Here is a 22,261-nt window from a genome sequence, read left to right as displayed (position 1 = left end):
GTTACAGGAACCTCAGGACCCACACCACCAGGTTCAGGAACAGTTATTACCCCTCAACCAGCAGGCTCTTGAACCAAAGGGGTAACTTCATTCACCCTATCACTGAACTGTTCCCAAAACCTGTGGACTCCTTCACCTCAATCTCTCGATATTTACAGCTTACTTACTATTTTTCTTTTGTATTTTTAGTTTGTCTTTTGTGCATTGGTTGTTTATCCATCCTGATGTGGCCATTGATTGATTGTTTTGTGTTCTTGGATTCACAATGAATTCCCACAAGAAAATGAATTTCTGGGTTGTATATGGTGACATATGCACTTCGATAATAAATTTACCTTGAACTTTGAAGACTCTTCAAAAGTCGAAGGAATCTTTAGTGTGAACTTTTGAAATAGTTGACACAAAAAATTACCAATAAAAAATAAATATTTTAAAAATCCTTCCTGTTATTATATTATATTGGTATTATAATATTTACAAAGGCAATTTGAAGGATATACAAGGCAGAACCGTCTGAGGCAACATCCTTCGACTGTTTGCGGTACTAGTCCGCCCCCTGCTGTTCACATGTTCACATTACAAAGCACCCTGAGAGCATATAGATCATTTCCCATTTACCAACCAACTAGTATTTTAAACCTAGTCAGAAATTCTTCAAAAGCAAAAGGCTGATAAAGGAGAGCATAAATAGCTTATATCAACTTGCTGTTTTCCTCCAGGTCGCTGGCAGTATATTTCATTTGCTTCTGGTGGTGTTGGGCTAGAGGTGAGTCAGATGGATTTACTGGGGATGGATTTTGCTGTTCCTTTGAATGGATTGCATTGGTTCTACCAGTGTTTGCTGAAATAATCAAACTCCAAATGCCAGAGATCAGGAAGAAACACAGTAGCTGGAACTGCATCAGATTCATACAATCAAACAGCGCAGGACATTACTTTCATCTCTTTAATTCCTGCAAATCAGTGCTTTCCAAAAACAAATTCCAGTAGTACTATATTTACCACTGAATAGTGATGAAGGTGGAACCTCTATTTCTACAGACCATGGAGTCACAGATAATGCCCATGTTCAGAGAGAGGCCGAGGAAGATATGAAGATAATTGATCTAACAGTTAGGCTGGAAGACAAGTGTTCCCGTCACTTCTTCCTTCTTCCTTCCCAGCCCTGATGAAGGGCCTCAGCTCGAAACATTGACTGTAAGTCATTTTCCTAGGTGCTGCCCAGATCTGCTGAGTTTCTCCACCATTTTGTGTGTGTTACTCTGGATACCCAGCATCTGCAGCAGCTCGTGTTCCTACTAATCAACCATTAGTACTGGTCTATAATTGTCACACGTACTGAAACACAGTGGAAAGTTCTCACTTGCGTGCCTTCCAGACAAATCATTCCATACACAAGTACATTAAGGTAGTAAAAAGGAAACAGAATGCAGAATAAAGTATAAACAGGAGATTCTGCAATTGCTGGAAATCCCGAGCAATGCACACAAAATGCTGGAGGAACTTAGCAACTCAGACAGAATCTATGGAGGGGAATAAACAGTCCTGATGATGAAGGGTCTCGGCCTGAAACGTCAATTACTTATTCTCCTCCACAGATACTACCTGACCAGCCTAGGTTTTCCAGCATTTTATGTGTTGTAGAATAAAGTATCAGTTACAAAGAAAGAGCAGTGCAGCTAGATATAGAAAGGTCAAGAGTCAATGCCTCTTTAGCATTAGGAGCCAAGAGGTTCAGAGATGAGGAGAAACTTCTTCAGCCAAAGGGTAGTGAATCTGTGGAATTCATTGCTATACAGCTGTGGAGACCAAGTCATTGGGTATATTTAAAACAGAGGCTGATAGGTTCTTGATTAGTCAGGACATTGAATGTTATGGGGAAAAGGCAGGAGAATGAGGTTGAGGGGGGGATAGTAAGTCAGCCATGATGGAATGGTGGAAGAGACTCAATGGACTAACTCTGCTATGTCTTATGAAGCTAACAGCAGAAATTTCAAGGATCAAGGCGCTGGTGGGGTGGGAACAAACAGCCAGAATTTGTGAAATATGTTGGCGAAAATGACATGGGTAGAAGGGAGGGTGGCCCTCTGCAGGTGGAAGCAGGAACAGCTTCTTCCACTTTGCCATCGGATTTCTGAATCCATAAACCTATGAAAACTACTTCTTTGTTTGACTTTTGCACCATTTATTTATTTTTGAAACCACATTATAAAATGTGGTTTAGAGTGTCCACAGTGCAGTGTAGTGACAGGAGCGATAAATGGAGGGGGTGGGGGTGGGAAGGGTAACTAGAATAGTTGATCCGATTATTCTGGGGGAAGAAAGTTTTATGTCTTGCACTATCGCTGCCACAGAACAACATGTTAGTGATAATAAACTTGATTTTGAATCTGACATAATAACTAAAAATATTACCCATAAATGATTAAATCTGGCTTGGTCTAGCGAGTGTAGGAATGGGAGGATAGTGCAGATGGATGCATTAGTGAAGACAGTTACAGGAGGAAGGGCCTTGAGACTCCTAGATCACTGGGTCCACTTCTGGAACAGCAGATCCTATACAAACCACATTGGTTCTAGGTTTGCTGAGAAACAGAGATTCATTAAAGCTGGATGCAGAAAAAAATATTTTAAAATAATTAAATAATACAAGAAACACAAGTACAGCAATGTCATATATTTAAAGTTTGCTGATGACACCACTGTTGTTGGCCAAATCAAAGGTGGTGACAAATTAACAAGGCGGAGGGAGATTGAAAATCTGGCTGAGTGGTGCCATACCAACAACCTCTCATTGAATGCTAGCAAAACCAGAGCTCATTATTACAGGAGGAAACCCGAAGTCCATGTGCTAGCCCTCATCGGGGTATCTGATATTGAGAAGGAAGGTAACTTTAACTTCCTTGGTATTATCAATACAGAGGATATGTCCTGGGTCCAGCACGCAACACACGGCAGCACCTCTACTTTCTTAGAAGTTTGCACAGATTGGGCACGTTATCTAACTTTGACAAACTTCTATAGATTTGCATGATGGCCTGGTATGGAAACGTCTACAAAAAAAAGTGAATATAGTCCAGTCCATCACAGCTAAAACCCTCCCCACTATTGAGCACATATACGAAGAGCTGTCACAGGAAGGCACCATGTGCTCTTCTCACTGCTGCCATCAGGAAGGTGGTACAGGAATTTCGCGCCCCACACCACGGTTATAATACCTCAACTACCTGGCTCTTGAACCACGGGATAACTACCCTCATCCCAACACTGAACTGATTCCACAACCCATGTACTCACTTTTAAGGACTTTATAACTCATGTTCTTGATACTTATTCTCTTTTTTTGTATTTTGCAGTTTTGTTATCTTTTGCACATCAGTCATTTGTCCATATTTGCTATGTTTTCATTAATTCTATTGTGTTTCTTTGTATTTGCTGTGAATACCCACAATAAAATGAAAGTCAGGGTCATATATGATGATACATATTTTGGTAATAAATTTACTTTGGAATAATGGTCGAAATAGTGAGGTAGCGTTCATGGACTGTTTAGAAATGTGATGCAGAGTGGAAGAAGCTGTTCCTAAAATGTTGAGTGTGCATCTTTAGGCTCCTGTACCTCCCCCTTGATGGTAGTAATGAGAAGAGGCAATGTCCTGCATAGTGGGGGTCCTTGATGATGGATGCCTCCTCTCTGAGGCATGGCCTTTTGAAAATGTCCTCGATAGAGCAGAGGCTGGTGCCACATTGGAGCTGGCTGTGTGCAACTCTCCGCAGCCTTTTCTGATCCTGTGCATTGGTACCCCCATATCAGACCGAATGCTCTTCATGGTACTGTTGTAGAAATTTGCTAGCTTTTGATGAAATACCACATCTCCTCAAACTCCTAATGAAGCAGAGCCACTGGGACCTTCAACAGGCAACTGTTTTCCACAATTGGACACTGCCTGTGGTGGTGGTGGGGAGAAATATGAAAGAGACCTTACGTTCTAATGTGCAGGAGATAGAAGGATATAGACATTGTGTGGGCAGAAAGGATACTTTTTAGTTGGGAACTTGATTAATTCGACTGGTTCAACACATCGTGGGCTGTAGGGTCTGCTCCTGTGCCATATCGTTTTATGTTCTATAATGTTGATGAAAGGGTGGCAGGATGGAGATACATCTCTACCAAAGGAGATGTAAGGTGCTCCTTCCCCCACCACCCCCCTCCCCGCCAGCCTGCAGGTCACCCTTGGGCAAGGTGTAGCACTTGCTTATCCTCCCCCGATCAGGGTCACCTGAACCATGGGAGCAGGTGGTGGATAGTCATATGAGCAGCTGGTGCATACCACAAGACCTGGATAAGTCCAATACCAGGCAGACAATTTCTAAAGAGTTTTGATAATGGTTAGGGTCACCTGTCTTCTAAAGACACTGCCCAGAAGAAGGCAAAGACAAACTAGTTCTGTAGAAAAATTTGCCAAGGACAATCATGGTTGTGGAAAGACAATGATTGCCCACATCATAACGCACAGCACATCATGAACAAACAAATGTCCAGGCAAGTGGAGAATATTCCATCACATCTCTGACTTGAGCTTTGTAAACAGTAGGCAGTCTTTGGGGAGTTCGGATGCAAGTTACTCAGGTCAGGGGAGGGTCCAGGGGAGGTTCACAAGAATGATCACAGGGTTAATGCATGAAGAGCATTTAATAGCCGTTTGGCCCATACCCACAGGAGTTTAAAAGAATGATGCGGATGGGGATCTCATTGAAATCTATCGAATATTGAAAGGCCTTGATAGAATGGATGCAGAGATGTATCCCATAGTGGGACGGTCTAGGACCAGAGGGTGCAGCCTCAGAATAGAAGACAGTCCCTTTAGAAGAGAGATGAGGAGGAATTTCTTTAGCCAGAGGGTGGTGAATCTGTGGAAGTCATTGCTATAGATGGCTGTGGAGGTCAAGTCATTGGTTATATTTAAAGTGAGGGTTGTGAGGTTCTTGATTAGTAAGGGCATCAAAGGTTATGGGGAGAAGGCAAGAGAATGGGGTTGAGAGGGTTAATAAATAGAGCCAACTCGGTGGGCCAAATACTCTAATTTTGCTCCTATGTCTTACGATTTCTAGCCATGGAAACCAAGTGACAAATATCTGAAAAAGCAATATTATTTGACTTGGGATAGTTATAGATTTGCAACATAAACCCTTCAGTTACGAATTTGAGAGTGTCTAGACTTATTTTAGAGGAATGAGATTATAGATTTAAAAGGTGGTTAACGAATAGAGGGACAGTGATCACCCAAAGAACTGCAGTGATATGGAAATCACTGCTTAAGAGTAACTGGCAAAGACTGAGAAACCTATGAGAACTACTTGTAGTGTTGTGATTTAGAGCTGAAAATTGGGATCAGCCCATACTGGTTCTGCTCCTGAACTGACATAGTTGCAGTGGGCTGAGATCCCTCCTTTGGTAGGATAATTTTCTATTATTAGGGGGCCTGACTAAACGAGCAAAAATCTGGGTCAGAATCAACTGGCCAGTCATCAACATTGGGCCATAAGTGCTACTCTGCATTATTTGAGCACACCCTGGTTACTGGATTTATAGCTCAGGATTCCCTTTGACGGATCCCTGAAAGATGTAGATTCAGGCAGACCAATGTCAGCGCCATTTGTGAAGAATTACAGGACCAGTCACTTTGGCAAGGTAATGGGGAAGAGCAGACACTCACAAAAAAATGCACGACACAGTGCCTTCAAGAGGGGAAGCAACTTAATAGTTTGTAGTGAGCCAGGAGTAAGCTTCCACTTGTCAGTCATATTGGTACCTCCCTACAGCTACCAATCCTCTTTGTTAAGAGTCCAGTCAGCAGTAATGATTTGAATACCATGATCTACACTCAGCGGTTACTTTATTAGGTACAGGAGTGGAACACAGTGTGGTATTCTGCTGCTGTAGTCCATCTATTTTAAGGTTTGACGTGTTGCTCATTCAGAGATGCTCTACTGTACATCACTGTGGTAACTCATTGAGTTACTCTCACTTTCCTGTCAGCTTCAACCAGTCTGGCCATTCTCTTCTGACCTCTCTCATTAATAAGGCACTTTTGTCCACAGAACTGCCTCTATAGATTTTCTTTTCTGTTATTTTTTGCACTATTCTCTGTAAACACCAGAGACTGCTGTGGATGAAAATCCCAGAAGATCAGCAGTTTCTGAGATACTCAAACCACCCCTTCTGGCATCAATAATCATTTCACAGTCAAAATCACTTAAGTCATACTTCTTCCTGATTCTGACATTTGGTCGGAACAACAACTGAACCTCTTGACCATGACTGCATGCTTTTATGCATTGAGTTGATGGTACGTGATTAGCTGATTGGATATTTGCATTAATGTGTTTAGGTGTACATAATACAGTGGCCATTGATGGTATATTGCCACCACACCTTAAAAAAAATTGTAGAAAAGTTAGTTTCACATGCATAGCCATAATAACTCCAATATCAAATTTATTAGGCTGTATTAGCCACTAATTGTACAATATTATCAAAGCCCAGCTCACAGTACAATTTCATGTATTACATTCAGGCTTTGACGCTATTTGGAAAAATAAACTTAATTCAACCTGTAGACAAATATACTACAGACAGAGTAAATTACACTGATTTTTTTTAAGTTATATCAGACAACTGAATAAATCAATGCAAAGCAAAAGAAACAATGACTCGTTGGAAAGCCCATTTGTCAAACTGAGGTATTTCAGTTTGCAAAAAATGGAACTGGAGATGGAGGGTAACAAATTGGATATTCCCCAGGTTACTGGAGAATCAGGGATGGGACAATGACCTCAGCATGACAATTATAAAGAAAATAATAGCATTAAATTCTCCAGTACCAGATGGCTTCTATTTCAAGCTTTTAAAGTGTGACACTGAGAGGTGCCCAAAGGACAACTGTACAAAGAAAGTTTTTTTTAGGAAATTGTTTCTTCAGACTAAAAAATTGTGACTCTGTTATTTGAAAAAAGGGATGCTAGGAAATTATAGATCAACCAGCCCAAAATCATGTTGTCAAGAGATTACTGGAGTCTATAATCTAGCATCAAGTGACTAAACATTAAAATAAAATCAGTTATCTGGGTATACCACATAAATTTGTGAAGCATATCATGTCCAATGAACGTGACAACTGGAAAAAAGTGAGTAGTGTCCTGGACAGGAAAGCTTTGAGAGGTTTTATTTATATCAACTTCCAGTAGGCATCTCATAAAGTGCCTCAAAAAAACTGACAGTCAAGTTAATGGAACTGAAGCAAATTAACAGATTATAAAATTCCTACAAAATACAGTAGAGAGTGTGGTGAAGAACTCTAACCGATAGAAACTAACTACAATGATCTGTGCTGCATCTTCAACTGCATACTTTGAAGTTAAATGGTCAAAATGGCATTGGTGCCAAGATAGATGTGGTTTTAAGCAATGTAAATAGAGTCATAACAGTACACATCTTAATAATTTTAAACCAATTGGCAAAATGCACTTTCATGTAAGGAAATATTGAACCATCTCCTTGAGACCAGGAAAAAAGTCTTTCCTACATTTAAAAGTCCAGAGAAAATGAAGCTTTTTTTAAAAAAAACTGCAGATGCTGGAAATCTGAGATAAAAACAGAAAGACCTAAAACATTGAGCACGTTAGGCAACACCTGTAGAAGAACTGAAACTTCAGCATTTCTTTTAATGAAGGTTCATCAGCCCGAAAGCTTAACTTTCTTTCTGTTTCCAAAGATGCTGCCTAACCAGCTGGGTGTTTCCAGAATTTTCTGCTTTTATTTCAGAAAGCCCAAGGATTCTTGGGGGCCTTTCTAAATGCCAATGAGTCATACGCATATTCAAATATTACATACAAGTACAAACAACAATTGAAAAGGCTAATAGAATACTCAGTTGCATACTTGGAGATTGAAATACAAGGGACAGAATTTATGCTACAGCAGTTGAAAACTTTGGCAAGACCACGCTTGACAGTTTAACCAATTGCAAAGACCACATCTTAAGGAAGATTATTTGGCTTTGGTGAGACTGGCAGAAGTTATGAGTAATTTGACCAATATTTTCAAGTTATTATATAGATTTAGATTAGCTAAAAAGTTTTTTCTCCAGTTGGTTAGGAAATCTAGGATTAGACAAAGAACTGGGCTTTTCAAACTACATTGCAGAAGGCAGAAATTCAGAACTCTTTTCTACATGTAACAATTGATGTTGGTTCAATTGTTACTTTTAAATCCAAATTAAATTGATTTCTGATGAATAAAAGTTATATAGGAAGGGGTACCAAGTAAGAGTTCAGTATTGAAATCACCAAGTGGCAGAATAGGGTCAAGAAGCTGAACGAACTACATCCTTTCCTAAAAAGTGGCATAAATCTGTCAGCTTGACTGGAATGACAATCATTTGACAATGTAATCTTGTCTTGTAATGCAAGTCAGTAAAAATTCACATACAACTTTATTTTACTTAGTAAAACACAAGTAGAAATTTCCAAGGGAATATGAACGTGGTGACCACAAGTGCAGTGGTAGTGTCTTCTCAAATCAAGGGCCAGAATTCAAATCTCAGATTGACAGATATCAGAAAGTAAGGTGCCTCCAGAAGTTAACAAACCTACAATCGAGCTAGAGAGAACGGCATATAGTAATTGGGGGTGCTCATCCGAAATCTTCATGAAAAACCAGCAAAACAAGCTCTAAATAAAAAAAAACCTGGAACGTGCCGCCTGAAATTTGAAATGCTGACTCTATTTATCACAAAGGAACTGGAGTTATTCTAACCCCAATGTGCACCTTTTTCACTACCAACAACACAGATCCATAGCCCAGTATTACATGGCGTCTTTATTGAACAATCCGAAGGCTGGAACAACAGCAGAGCTAGGAATATTTAATAACCTAAAATGAATTTGACTTTAAGGGTAACAAATCTTCCCATTTAAAAATAAAATCTTCAACTACTTGTTTGTATGAACATATTACAATAATACTAGAAAGAATGCAATCAATGCTTTGATGCAGCCAACTTGTGCTAACCAGGTGAGATCAGGTTGAACTGTATCAGGGACCACAGCTGTTGCAATAACTAAGGTGTTCAATTGTCAGTCACTTCCTAGCACTGGGCCCTTCACAGTAACTCCTGGAGTGTGGACAGCAAAATCAGGCAAAGGTGAGATCATTCCCAAAGTCGAAGAGCTTTCCTTCTTCATTTGCAGTCATGTTGAAATATGGCCTTTTAAGCAAAGTACTGGGAGAGCAAAACATTGACCCAGAGCCCTTTATGGGATAAGGGGGCCTGTTTGAGGATGCAAGCATCACAATAGTTTAAGGCACCTAACCTAACTGTTCCTTTTTCTAAATGCCGAATTTTACCAGCATTTTTTTGTGCGTACAGATTTCCAGCATCCACAGGATGTTGATCTTGCCCCAGTTACTTTCCTCTGGCTGCTCCAAGACTGAGTGCAACGTGGCCACAAACAACCCACCAGATGGAACAAGGTGCGGGAATATACTGGGGTGTAGGTGAACAAGAAAGCTGGGTGAAGACAGGAGGGGAGGGTGATCAATAGTAAAAACTCATTCATCTGCACTTAGCATACAGTGCAAACTCAGCAGGAAAGTACGTACAGTCATTGGGTAAAGGGCACCTGCATTATTGTAAATCTGGTTGTCAGACCCCGTGTGACTTCAGGGCCACACCGATCCCTGCAAGAAGCCAAATGCCATTCCACACTTACCGGATAATAAATGTCCACTACCTCAGCCAACCTCGTGTCAAGCCACCTACAGGTGGTAGCCCTGGTGGTGGTGGCGGCGGCGGTGGTGGAGGCCCAGGAGGTTGACCCCCAGGTGGCACTGTAGGGGGAGGGTAGCTGGTCGGCGGAAGACCCAGTCCTGGAGGAGGTGGCACCGTGTGGGCAGGTGGAATCCGAGGAGGGGGCAAAAATGTAGGATTGTACCCTGGTGGAGGATATCCTGGAGTAGGAGGAGGAATATTAGGTGGATAAGTAGTGGGTGGAGGTACAGATGGATTAGGATAAACATGCGGGTGGTAAGGAACATGAGTTGGTGGTCCATAGGATGGTATGCTTCCATAGGAAGGTCCATCAGTCTTCATCATTGATTGTAAGCTCTGGAAACCTTCCCCAGACATGTAAGAGCTAGTTGTTGACATTCCCATGATATAGGCGGCAGACGGTGGAGGTCGCTGGGGCATCTGTGGCTGTTGGTGTGCAGTAGGAGGAAGAAGAGGTGGCGGGATGGTGGCTTTGGCCACTTCAGAGGAGTTTCCTGTAGAAGGTGGTTCACTTTCTATAATGGTGGTCCCTGTACTTATTGATGGCTTGCGCTCTGGAAGTTAAAAGAGGCAAATTTTATCTTTAGATATTAACAAGTACAGAGGCACAAGCACACACAAACACATTATAAGGGAACAGTGCAGATAGTATGCCTAATAACCAGAGGATCCTCATACACCAAGGAGCAGCATTTTAGAGGCAATTGCAATGCGTCATCAGTGGGCTGTTGGCATGAAATCCATTATCTTCAAGGATTTGGGTGGATGAAATAGAGATGAGGAAATTGATAGAAAGAAAAAGGTCAGAGATTGGCTTGAGGGTCACCTTCAGCTAACATGAATGCCCAAATCAGGAAAATAAAATTAAGTACTTAGAGCCGTCTAACAATTCAAAACTATTTTCGAGATAAATTCTAGTCTTCTGAAAACAAATTATACTTGATAACTAGTTCACATAGACCAGTTATTTAGCTAAAACCGAGAGGGCCTAATTAATGATCTAGATACAATAGGCTTCGTTAAAGTGCTGCAGAAAACACAACTCAGACAATGCAGGAAACTAGAAGAATAATATGTAGCATCCAAAGAACAGTAGACTGCTGAAATGGGAGGGCATATGGCAGGTTAAATTTAATTTCCAACAACTTGATTGGAAGAATATAGATCCAAGAAATACTGATGCAATAGTAACAGGGATGCAGAAACAGAAAGATCAATGAGTGTCTACAATTTCTGATGCTGACCACACAGGTAAGTTAATACACACTGGCTAAGTGTAAAATGAAGTAACTTTCATTGTTTTTATTAAAGATACAGTACAGTAACAGACCCTAGTGGCCCAACAAGCCCACGCCAGCCAATTACACCCATGTAACCAATTAACCTCGAAACCCGTACATCTTTTGGAATGTGGGAGGAAATTGGAACACCCTGAGGAAATCCATGTGGTCATGAAGTGAACTTACAAATAAACCCCTTACAGACAGCGGCCCGGAATGAACTGGGGTTGCTGGTGCTACAACAGCATTACATTAACTGCTAAGTAATCATGCCACTCCTCACCCCCCACCCCCCCAACCACAAGAATGACACAACCTTAAAGGGGTGTTGAAACAACTCATCGAACATTACCGGAGACAAGGCATTTCAGTTACATGGATAGTCAACAAATCTGGGGCTGCTGACCTTGTGTAGAGAAGGTCAAGATGAAATTCAAAAGGTTTTCAAAATCACAACTGGCTTTGAACAAATATGAAACTGTTCTCAGAAACAGTTGGTCAGTATGGGTATGGGTGCTGGGCAAAAGTAATATAAGCACTTTTTATGCAGAGATTTGTTCTGATCTGGAAGACTGCCTGAAAAGGTTATAAGTACACAGCAAGAGTGTATAGTAAGGCTGATAAAAAACAGGTTATAGAAATTATTACACTGTATGCATTTATAAAAATGCATCAGCTATTCAATTATGCTCTCATTTAGCTTTGGGAGTTATTAGAAATACTAAAGACTAGGACATGTTGAAAGTAGTCACCCTACAAAAATGCCCCAGACTTCATTATCTGCATACCAGCTGTAAATACACATTGTTAGTGCCTGTGACCAAAGGGCAACATCCTGAATGGACCCTATTTACACTGAGCTCTTAAAATATAGAGGAAGTTCAAGTTCAGTTTATTGTCATTCAACTGTACACATGTATACAGCCAAATTAAACAGTGTACCTCTGGATCAAGATGCACAACACTGTGCAAATATCTCACACACAAAGCACAAAATAATATTACCACACAGCCATCACATCAGATTAATTTAACAATTATAATATGATGAATAAAATTAGAATTGCTTTTAAAATATAACTTTGCGAAACCAATTACCTGTGATATATTGAGCAAACAAGCTTACCTGGAGGAGGATGGTTCGCTGGTGGAAGTGCTGGATGAGGATTTTCCAGTTTGGGAATTTTAGAAGGCGGTACATCTGTAATGAATTGAGAAACATTGCAAATAAAATTTAAATTTACAAGTAGTACTGCAGTCTGATTAAAATCCAAACTGTTCACTAGAATACTTGCTACTCCTGCCAAAATTTCAGTGCACAGGTGAATATTAATGCCTCCTGAAGTGTATGTGTCAACTTAGTCTTGAACAATAGCTATATATAGCAAAGAAATAGGGCAGTCACCACACATTTATAATCCACTCAAGTTTTCTCCTGTTTTTTCTCATCAATCAGCATTAAATTTATTTCCTTTCCTTTTGCATCCTTGTCCACAGTCCCCTTAATGAAATCTACACTGTTCGTTTCAACCACCCTCTGAGACAGAGTACCACATTCTCATTACTCCTTAGGTAAAAGCATTTCTTCAAATTCCTAATGCAGTCCCAGTTTTCACCCTGAATTTGTGGCCCCTAATGTAGGCTTTACTCCACATGTGGAAAATGTTCTCCCTGTATTCACTCAGTCAAAACCTTTCACATTTCAAAAGACCTCTATTAAGCCATCTATTAATCTTTACTTAAGGGAAAGAAGTCCCAAAGCTTCTTCAACTGTCCTGATATGTATACCCTCATATTTCAGGTATTATCCTTGTAAATCCTTATTGCATTCTCTCTAGTAACACTGCATCCTTCTCATAATATGGTGACCAGAACCATAAGGAGTACTCCATGTGTGGTCCCGCCAAAGTTCAATACACATTTAGATCAAAAATGCTCCGTACAGTTGCAGCATACCCTCCCTGTTCTTAAATTCAATCCCTCTAGCAATGAAGGCCAGTATCCCATTTGCCTTCTTGATAACCCAATATACCTGCAAACCAACCTTTCATGCACAAGTACTCCCAAGTCCCTCTGCACAGCAGCATGCTGCAATTTTTTACTATTTAATAATTTGCTCTTCCATTTTTCCTTCCAAAGTAGATGACCTCGCATTTCCCAACATTGTACTCCATCTGCCAGTCCTTGCCCACTCACTTAACCTACCTATTACTCTCTGTACTCTCTGTATCTTCTGCACAATTTGCTTTTCCACTCAATTTAATATCATAAGCAAACTTAAGATACACTACACTGGGTCCCCTCTTCCAGATCGTTAATGTGTATCGTGGACAGTGGCGGGCCCAGCATTGATCCCTGCGGTACGCCGCTCACCACTGATTGCCAACCACAGAAACACCCATTTATCCAAACTCTCTGCTTTCTATGAATGAATCAATCCCCTATCCCTGCTAAAACATCACCCCCAACTCTATGCATCCTTATCATATGGACAAATCTTTTATATGGCACCTTATCGAATGCCTTCTGAAAATCTAAGTAAATTACGTCCACCTGTTCCCCTCTATCTACTGCGCTCGTTATATCCGCAAAAAACTCCAGTAATTTTGTCAAAAATCTTGCCTTTGCTGAATCCATGCTGCGTTTGCCTGATGGATCCATTTCTTTCCAGATGCCTCGCTATTTCTTCTTTAATGATAGCTTCAAGCATTTTCCCAACTACAGATGTTAAACTAACTGGCCTATAGTTACCTGCCTTTTGCTGACATCCTTGTTTGAAGTGGCAAGACATTCATCGCCTTCCAATCCGCTAGGATCTGCCCAGAGTCCAGAGAATTTTGGTAAATTATCACCAAAGCCTCTACTATAACTTCTGCCATATCTTTCAGTACCCTGGATGCATTCCATCAGGACCAGGGGACTTACCTATCTTCAGGCCCACAAGTTTGCTCAGCACTACCTCTTTAGTGATAGCTATTTTATCGAGGTCCTCAACTCCCATCACATCCATAACATCTCTCTTTGGCACGTTAGACGTGTCATCCACTGTGAAGACCATCACAAAATAGTCATTCAAAGCCTCTGCCATTTCCTCATTACCCAATATCAATTCCCCCTCTTATCCTCCCATGGATCTACGTTCACTTTAGCTACCCTTTTCTACTTCATATAATTATAAAATCTTTCATTATCTGTTTTTACATTTTGTGCTAGGTTTTATTTTCATAATCTATCGTACCTTTCTTCATTGCCCACTTAGTGGTTCTTTGTTGCTTTTTGAAGTCTTCCCAATCTTCCAGTTTCCCACTACTCTTGGCAACTTTGTGCTCATGAACTTTTAGTTTGATGCCTTCTTTATTTCCTTCGTTATCCAAGGCTGACTCTCCCCACCCTTACTGCCCTTGCTTTTAACTGGAATATATTTTCATTGAGCACTGTGAAAAATCTCTTTGAAAGTCTTCCACTGTTCTTCAACCACCCCACCATATAGCCTGTGTTCCCAATCAACACTAGCCAAATCCTCCCTCATCCCATTGTAGTGTCCATTGTTTAGGTATAATCACTGGTTTTAGATCAAACTATTGCATCTTCCATTTGTATGAAAAACTCAATCATACTATGATCATTCTTTCCAAGAAAACCCCCAACTACAAGATCACTAATTTTACCTGTCTTATTGCACAGGACTAGATTTAAGATAATGTGTTCCCTTGTAGGTTCAGAAACACGATGTTCAAGAAAGCCATCACGGATGCATTCTATGAAATTCTCCCTAAGACTGCCCTGACCAACTTGATTCACCCAATCTACATGCAAGTTAAAGTCCACCATTGTAACTGCTGTTCCATTCTTACATGTCTCAGATATTTCTGTTTATTGCCTGTGCCATTGTAATGTTATTATTCGGTGGCCAATAGATAACTCCCACCAGTGATTTTTTTTTTCCTTTTACTATTCCTAATCTCTACCCAGTTGGATTTAACTTTCTGCTCCTTAGATCTTATATCGTCTCTTATTATTGCCCTGATCTCATCCTTAATTAAGAGCGCTAACCCACCTCCCTTACCTTACTGCCTATTCTTCAGTATTACCTGATATTTAATTCCCAATCCTCTCCAGCCTGCAACCACATTTCTGTAATGGCCACTAAATCATACCCCTTTGTACTGATCTGTGCCACAAATTCACTGACCTTGTTTCGAATACTATAGGTATTCAGATAAAGTGCCCTTGTACTCAGTGTGCTTTTACAATCTTGTAATCTTTTTCTCTTTTGCACTTTTCTTTACTCCACTCTTTACTCTTTTTTATCTTTTGCTTTTTCTTTATCCACACTTTTTTCTTTTACTTTATCCATGCTTCTCCAATCTGTTGACCCACCCTGCTACTATTAGCTTAAAGCCCTATCCACAGACCTACTTATGCGATTCGCTAGGATCCAGGTCCCAATGCGGTTCAGATGGAGCACGTCCCATTGGTGCAGCTCCCTCCTTCCCCAATACTGGTGCCAATTTCTCATGAATTCAAACCCACTTCTCCCACAACAATTCTTGAGCCACACATTTAACTATCTAATCTTCTTGACTCAATTTGCAAGTGGCTCAGGTAGTAATCCAGAGATTGCCACCTTTTTTAGTTCTGCTTTTTAATTTAGTCCCTAGCTGCCTAAACTCTCACCTACAAGTAACGGAGGCCTTCTACTGATCCCACTAAGGTGTATTAGCTCACATCAGGTGTAGACCCTCACCTGCTGATAAGGTCACAAGATATAGGAGCAGAATTAGGTCATTCAGCCTATCAAGGTTGCTCACACATTCAATTAGTTCTGATTTTTTTCCTCTGAATCCCATTTTCTCACCTTCTTCCCATAATGCTTGACCCCCTTACCAATCAAGGACATCACTGCTTAATACACCCAATGACAGCCTCCTTAGCCCTGTGTCACAATAAATTCCACAGATTTATCCCGTATGGCATCACCCTCTTCCTCCTCATCTTAATTTTAATGGGTCATCCCTTTATTCTGAAGCTGTGCCATTACATCCTAGACTCTTCTACTCTTGAAGCATCCTCTCTATGCCCACTCTAATCAGGCCTTTCAGTAGTCAGTAAGTTTCAGTGAGATTCTCCCTCAATGGGTCATCCCTCTGAACCCCATTGAGTACAGGTGCTGAGAAATCAAACACTCCTATACAAAAAGCCTCTCATACCTGGTATTATGTTTGTGAACCTGCTCGGAACCCTTTCCAGGGCCAATAACATCTTTCCTTAGATACAGGGCCCAAAATCGCTCACAATAATCCAAATGTGGTTTGACCAACACCTTATAAAGCCCAACACCAAATCCTTGGTTTTATATTCAAGTCCTCTCAAAATAAATGCAAACAATTCATTTGCTTTCATCATTTATAATTTTATTTGTGATTTTCAGTACCAATCATTTCCCTTCGTCTCACCACACATCACCTGGTTTCACTGAGAAATTTAGAAATTACTTTTGGTTCCAGATTCTAAATGATTAATGTCAACTGTGAACAATAGTAATTCCAGCACCAACCCTTGTACAACAGGATTATTCACTACTCTATTGTGAGTATCTTTCTTTCTTCACTTTCTGCTTCATCATGGAGTCAGAGTACTTTTGCCCACCATTTGCAAACTGATCACCCATCCAATCTAATTTTTCCAGCATTTGACCCACATACCTCAGCAATTCCAGTTTTTTTTGTTCTTACTTTTTAAATATTGTTCCAGCAACCCTTTGACTGCGTTCTAGATTTCAACCACACTCGAGTGGAAGAAAATTCTTTCAATTATATCTTATTTATACCCCTCAATGTGGTATAACTCAGGTAAGCCAACCCCTCAGCCTTCTCAACCAAGAAAAAACAACCCATCTTATCCAGTCTCTCTTTACAGGTGAAATACTCTCTATCAGGCAAGAGCCCATTGAATCCCCTCTGCAGCTTCTCGAGAGCAGTTGCACCTTGCTCATCGTGTGTGGACCTCAACTGTGCAGAGCACTCTTGCTGTGGTTCAACTAATATTTTATCATTGTATCGCAATGCCGCTGCTTTTATATTCTACATCCCAGTCAAAGGCTGAAACTTCCCAAATGCCTTCTTAATCACCTACCAACGCCTGCTACTTTGGGATCCAGAGGGATCTCTGAACTTCTTCGACACTCCCTTGACTCTTCAATGTGAATGCCCTTGCTCTATTGGTCCATTACCATAAGATATAGGAGCAGAATTAGGCCATTTGGCCAATCAGGTCTACTCTGCCATTTCATCAATGGTTGATCCATTTCCTTCTCAACCCTAATCTTCTGCCTTCTCCCCATATCCTTTCATGTCCTGACTAATCAAGAATCTATTAACCTCTACCTTAAATATACCCAATGACTTGACCTCCACAGCTGCCTGTGGCAACAAATTGCACAGATTCACCACTCCTTGGCTAAAGAAATTCCTCCTCATCCACATTCTAAATGGACTTTACTCTGTTCTGAAACCTCACACGTATCAAGGTTAAATTCCATCTGCCAATGCTCTTCTCATATTGTCAGCTTATTAATGTTGTCCTGCAGCCTAAGACTACTTCCTCGTTATATTATCAAGTTTTGTAATCTGCAAATGTACTCATCATACTTATGATGTTCGTATCCAAATTAAATGTGTAAAACACAGAAAGGGTCCCAGCATGAATCAGTGATAGCCTTTCCTTCACCAAAATAACCCTCAACCACTGCCCGCTGCCACACCAATCTCAAATCCAATTTGCCAGACACTACAGGCTCTGACATTATGAAAGTTTCCCACTTGGGATCTTGTCAAAGATGATACTCTCATCCATGTAGACTACATTACTGCATTGTTCTGATCAATACAGATATTATTCCTTCAAAATTTTTCAGTCAAATTGTTCACACAGTATCCCAGCTTAATATCGACATGCTGATCACCTTTGGTTAATCCGTCCCTTTCCAAGAGGAATCCTGTTCCTCAATTTTTCCCACCAGTAGCTTCCCTATCAATAACATTAGACTTTCTGGCCTGTAATTACCTGGCTTTTCCCTGCTGCCCTTCTTGAATAAAGGTACAACATTTGCTGTCCTCCAGTCATCTGGCACTTCACCTGTAGTTAGTGAAGATATAAAAATCTGTCAGAGCCCCAGCAATCTCTCCCTCGCCTTCTATAGTGGGTTGGGAACATCTAATCAGGTCTTGGGAATCTATACACTACCCTCCATTTACTGCTACCCCTCCCCAGATTCTACCATATGCTTTCCTTCAGTGAGTTGTATAGGTAGATATTGCTCCTGTGACCCCCAATGGGCTGATCCTTTACCTTGTTACCTGCTTTATCATTATATACTTACAAGATGCTTTTGGGATTTCCTTAATCTTGCCCATCAGTGACATCTGCTGCCCCCTCTACTCTCCTATGAAAGCACTCTTACAACCTTTAAACTCTTGTTGGGCCTCCTGGGTTTTCCCTTATTTTGCCATATTTCCTTTCTTTTCCCCCTTTCCAACCAACCCTTGATACTCCTTCACATCTAAGGTTCTCTGGACTTAACTTTACCTTTCATCCATTCTGCAATTGCCCATTGACTGCAATTTCTGACCACCTTCACTAATCTATTCTGAGAAACTTTATAAAAAAAGATCTTTGAAAATCTTCCTAATTTACATCTACTGCATTGACAGAGACACTGTTGACTCTTGATAGCTCTTCAAAAGAAAGATCAATAAGGTTGGTCAAGAAAGAGTTCTGCCTATGATAACCATGCTGACTAATTATTACATTATCTATCATTATTCCTTTCTACACATTCTATTCACTCCTTTAAGAGGGATTCCATAATGTTTAGTGGAAGCTTTATTGACAGGATGGATCTGTGCAGCAGAAATCCACGGAGGTAAGAAAGCTCCATGCATTCCATATGACATATTGAATCACATCGAAATGCAAGGGCCATGATTATAAAATAGGCAGTGTGGCTGACAGGAAGGTATGAATCGATTGGTTAATAATATATAGTAAATGTGAGGAGATCATGTATAGAGAATCAGGGAATGTTAGAAATTGTGACAAAAGATGCTTAAAATGTGTGTGATGGGTAGCTAAGGTAGCTCCTTGTGTTTTAGACAGTAAAGGCACAAAATACAAAAACAGAAGTGCCATACCAGAAATGCATAAAATACTAACCACACTCAGATGGATTCATAAATCAGATCTGGTTATCATATCACATGAAGGATTTGATAACACCAGAGGGTGCTGGTGTTGCCAGTGCCGAGGAATTAGTTATGAGAGGCCGACTACACCAAGGTAATTTCCATTGGAATAAGGACACTGAGAGACATTTTAATTGAGTTGTACAAAATAATGAGCCACTCAGACAGGATGTAAATTACAGGCCTATTTTCCCTTAGCAGAGCCATCAATATTTAGGGAATAGTGTTGAGGGAAGTCTTTCATACACAACAAGTGGTGTGGGTATGGAATGTGCTACCCAAAAGGATAGTGTGGAAAAAACCCAACACATTGAAAGTGTACTTGGATGAGCTACTGAAGTACAATCAAGGCTACAGACTGAGAGCAAAGGAGTTGGAAAATCTAAATACTTCTAATTTTGGTTGCCATGAACATAAAAGAACATTTTTTTTTAAGTCTCTCATTTCTTTTATTGAGCTTATGTCTCACATAAAAATAACATCCTGGATGATAAATGAATGCGTGACTACGAAGATAATTATAATCCAAAAGTACAATACCTATTGTCTTGCCATCTTCCTTTGGAGAAGCAACCTAACAGAGGAAGAGAACAAACAAAAATTCTTAGATTCAACATACCACTGAATTGCCTGTCAAATAATAGAAACAGTACAATCACCTTCTAGGTAAAAACAGAAGAATTAAGACACAAGCTACACTTGGTTAGTGGCTATATTTCATTAGGAGTCTGAGGGGATTTGGTATGTCTCCAAAGACACTCGTAAATTTCTACAGATGTACTGTGGAGAGCATCCTAACTGGCTACATCACCATCTGGTATGGCAGGGTGGGACACTGCACAGGGGTGAAATAAGCTACAGTAAGTCGTGAACTCAGTCAGCTCCATCATGGCCACTAGCACACTCGGCACAGCATCCTGGACATCTTCAAGAAGCAATGCCTTAGAAAGGCTGCATCCATTATCCAGGACATGCTACAATGAGGGAGGAGGTACAGGAGCCTGAAGGCACATACTCAACGATTCAGGAACAGCATCCTCCCCTCTACCATCAGATTTCTGAATGGACATTGAACTGAAAGTAGTGACTCCACATTTACAGCATTTCACTCACCGCAGCTCGTTTGATCTGTCGAGGTGGTGTCGACTGAGGCGAAAGTTTCTTGGTCTGCTGCACCTGTACTGGTGGTAGTGGTTGCTCCAAACTCGGGATTGCTGCTAACTGGTGCTGGGGGGCCTGGGGCATCTGCTGTTGACCCTGGGAATAGAGGTCCAGTATCTGATGGCAAATATCTGCACAAGACCAAAAGCCAGACATCATTTGCTGTAACTTGATTAAAACAGCAGGCAGGTCTGAAATATATCAGTCAATAACGTAGCTGGTGTAAGCAAACCAAGTCCTAACTTTGGAAATCAGGCACTGCATGCTTAACGAAATATTAAGATCTGGTCCTGGTACCCAATATATTTTTTTTAAATCCTGAGAGAAACATTATTTAAAATCTAGCTTGTACTACAACAGGTTTAGAAAAGGATAAAACAGCTCCAAGACAGTCTTAAGCAACTGGAATGGCAGTAAAATTAACTACTCTTTAGAAACCTGCTGAGAAAACACTCCAGGTATTCAATCAAATATGGAAAAAAATGTATGGTGAGCCTGATGCAGTTTGCACCAACCCAAGGAGATTTTCTCTTCTATGAAAATGATCATTAATGATCTATTATTAAAAGGGTTCCCAACCTGGGGTCCACTGACCCCTTGGTTAATGGTAAAGGGCCATGGCATAAAAAAGGTTGGGAACCTCCACTCTAGTATATTCCAATAGATGTTCTTTCTCTAGCCCACTGATAATCATTGCAGGGATCCCAGCCAAAACTTATACCGTCCTCGCTTCATCAATCACACATGCATTTTCCAGTAGTTTGTCATTTGCCAACAGTGCCTCCACTTTATTGGTTAGAAGGCACCCTGGCCAAGGAAGTTGCAGGGTTATAAAAGACACAATAATCATTATCACCACTTTTTTCCTCAACAGAAAGGCTGAAGGCAATGTATCAGTGCTAAGAGGGCAATAACAGAGCATTTCTTGGTAGCAAAGTTAGATAGAGGCCCAGTATCTGATTCAATCAAATGAATTAACTTGGAACTATACACATATTTTACAACAAATTCCATTTTGTTTAATGTTTAGCAAAACTGAAGATATGACTAAACTCAGTTGGTTAATCCCATGGACTCCAATTCTTGCACAAAGGGCTAGTTAGTCACTTATTAAAAAAAATAGCAAAAGTTTGTTTCCAAGAATTAATGCTATCTCAATAACTAAACTATCAAGGAACATTAGGAATTCACATTTTTATCTTAGTTTTTATTGATTTAGTTAGTTAATTTATGGTGTCCTTATTTTTTGCTACAACAAAATATTTAGAAAAATAACCACTTGTGCTCTAGAATAACACAAGATCTACTTTGAACTTTACTGGTTAAATTACACATAGGTTAAAATACATCTTATCTTAGCTTAGACACATGCTTTACTTTAAAAAAATGATACCATTTTCTTAGTGCTTTTAGACTAAATAAAAACATAAAAATCTTTGGAGAGCTACTGGGACAGCATCTGGAGTGGAACTAAAAGGATTGTCTTTGTGCAAAAATTAGCTGAGACACAATGGGCTGCAAGACCTCCTTCCACATGATAACTTTGTGATCTTGTGACTGTAAACTGTACCTTCCAGTAATTCAACAGGCACATCCTGTACAAACTGCTCCCACCATCGCCTGTAAATTGGCTTGGCCGACCACTCCTGGATCTCAAATTTACACAGCCTGCCAGCTAGGTACATCACAGCCACTGCAATAATCTCAGGCTCCCACTGAAGACATAGCATAGTGCACAAACTGA

General features: G+C 40.4%; 1 protein-coding gene across 5 annotated transcripts in view; it reads right to left on the bottom strand.

The window, feature by feature from the left end:
* Positions 1–6,491: 6,491 nt before the first annotated feature.
* ccnk (cyclin K) overlaps positions 6,492–22,261 on the bottom strand; it is a 44,914-nt gene continuing 29,144 nt past the window's right edge. For 3 of the 5 annotated variants that reach the window (XM_063043726.1, XM_063043736.1, XM_063043718.1), the window contains exons 7-12: positions 22,088–22,257; positions 20,470–20,648; positions 19,897–19,930; positions 18,179–18,250; positions 12,240–12,314; positions 6,492–10,387 (exon numbers count right to left, since the gene is read on the bottom strand). In XM_063043726.1, coding sequence (XP_062899796.1) covers positions 9,792–10,387; positions 12,240–12,314; positions 18,179–18,250; positions 19,897–19,930; positions 20,470–20,648; positions 22,088–22,257 — 1,126 coding nt within the window. In that variant the 3' untranslated portion in view covers positions 6,492–9,791. The remainder of the gene's footprint in view (positions 10,388–12,239; positions 12,315–18,178; positions 18,251–19,896; positions 19,931–20,469; positions 20,649–22,087; positions 22,258–22,261) is intronic. The other 2 variants (XM_063043752.1, XM_063043743.1) reach the window with 1 other exon arrangement.

Source organism: Mobula hypostoma, chromosome 1 (assembly GCF_963921235.1).
Source record: "Mobula hypostoma chromosome 1, sMobHyp1.1, whole genome shotgun sequence".
Taxonomy (NCBI): domain Eukaryota; kingdom Metazoa; phylum Chordata; class Chondrichthyes; order Myliobatiformes; family Myliobatidae; genus Mobula; species Mobula hypostoma.
Note: the sequence above shows the minus strand (reverse complement) of the source record. Positions and strands in the feature narration are given on the sequence as shown.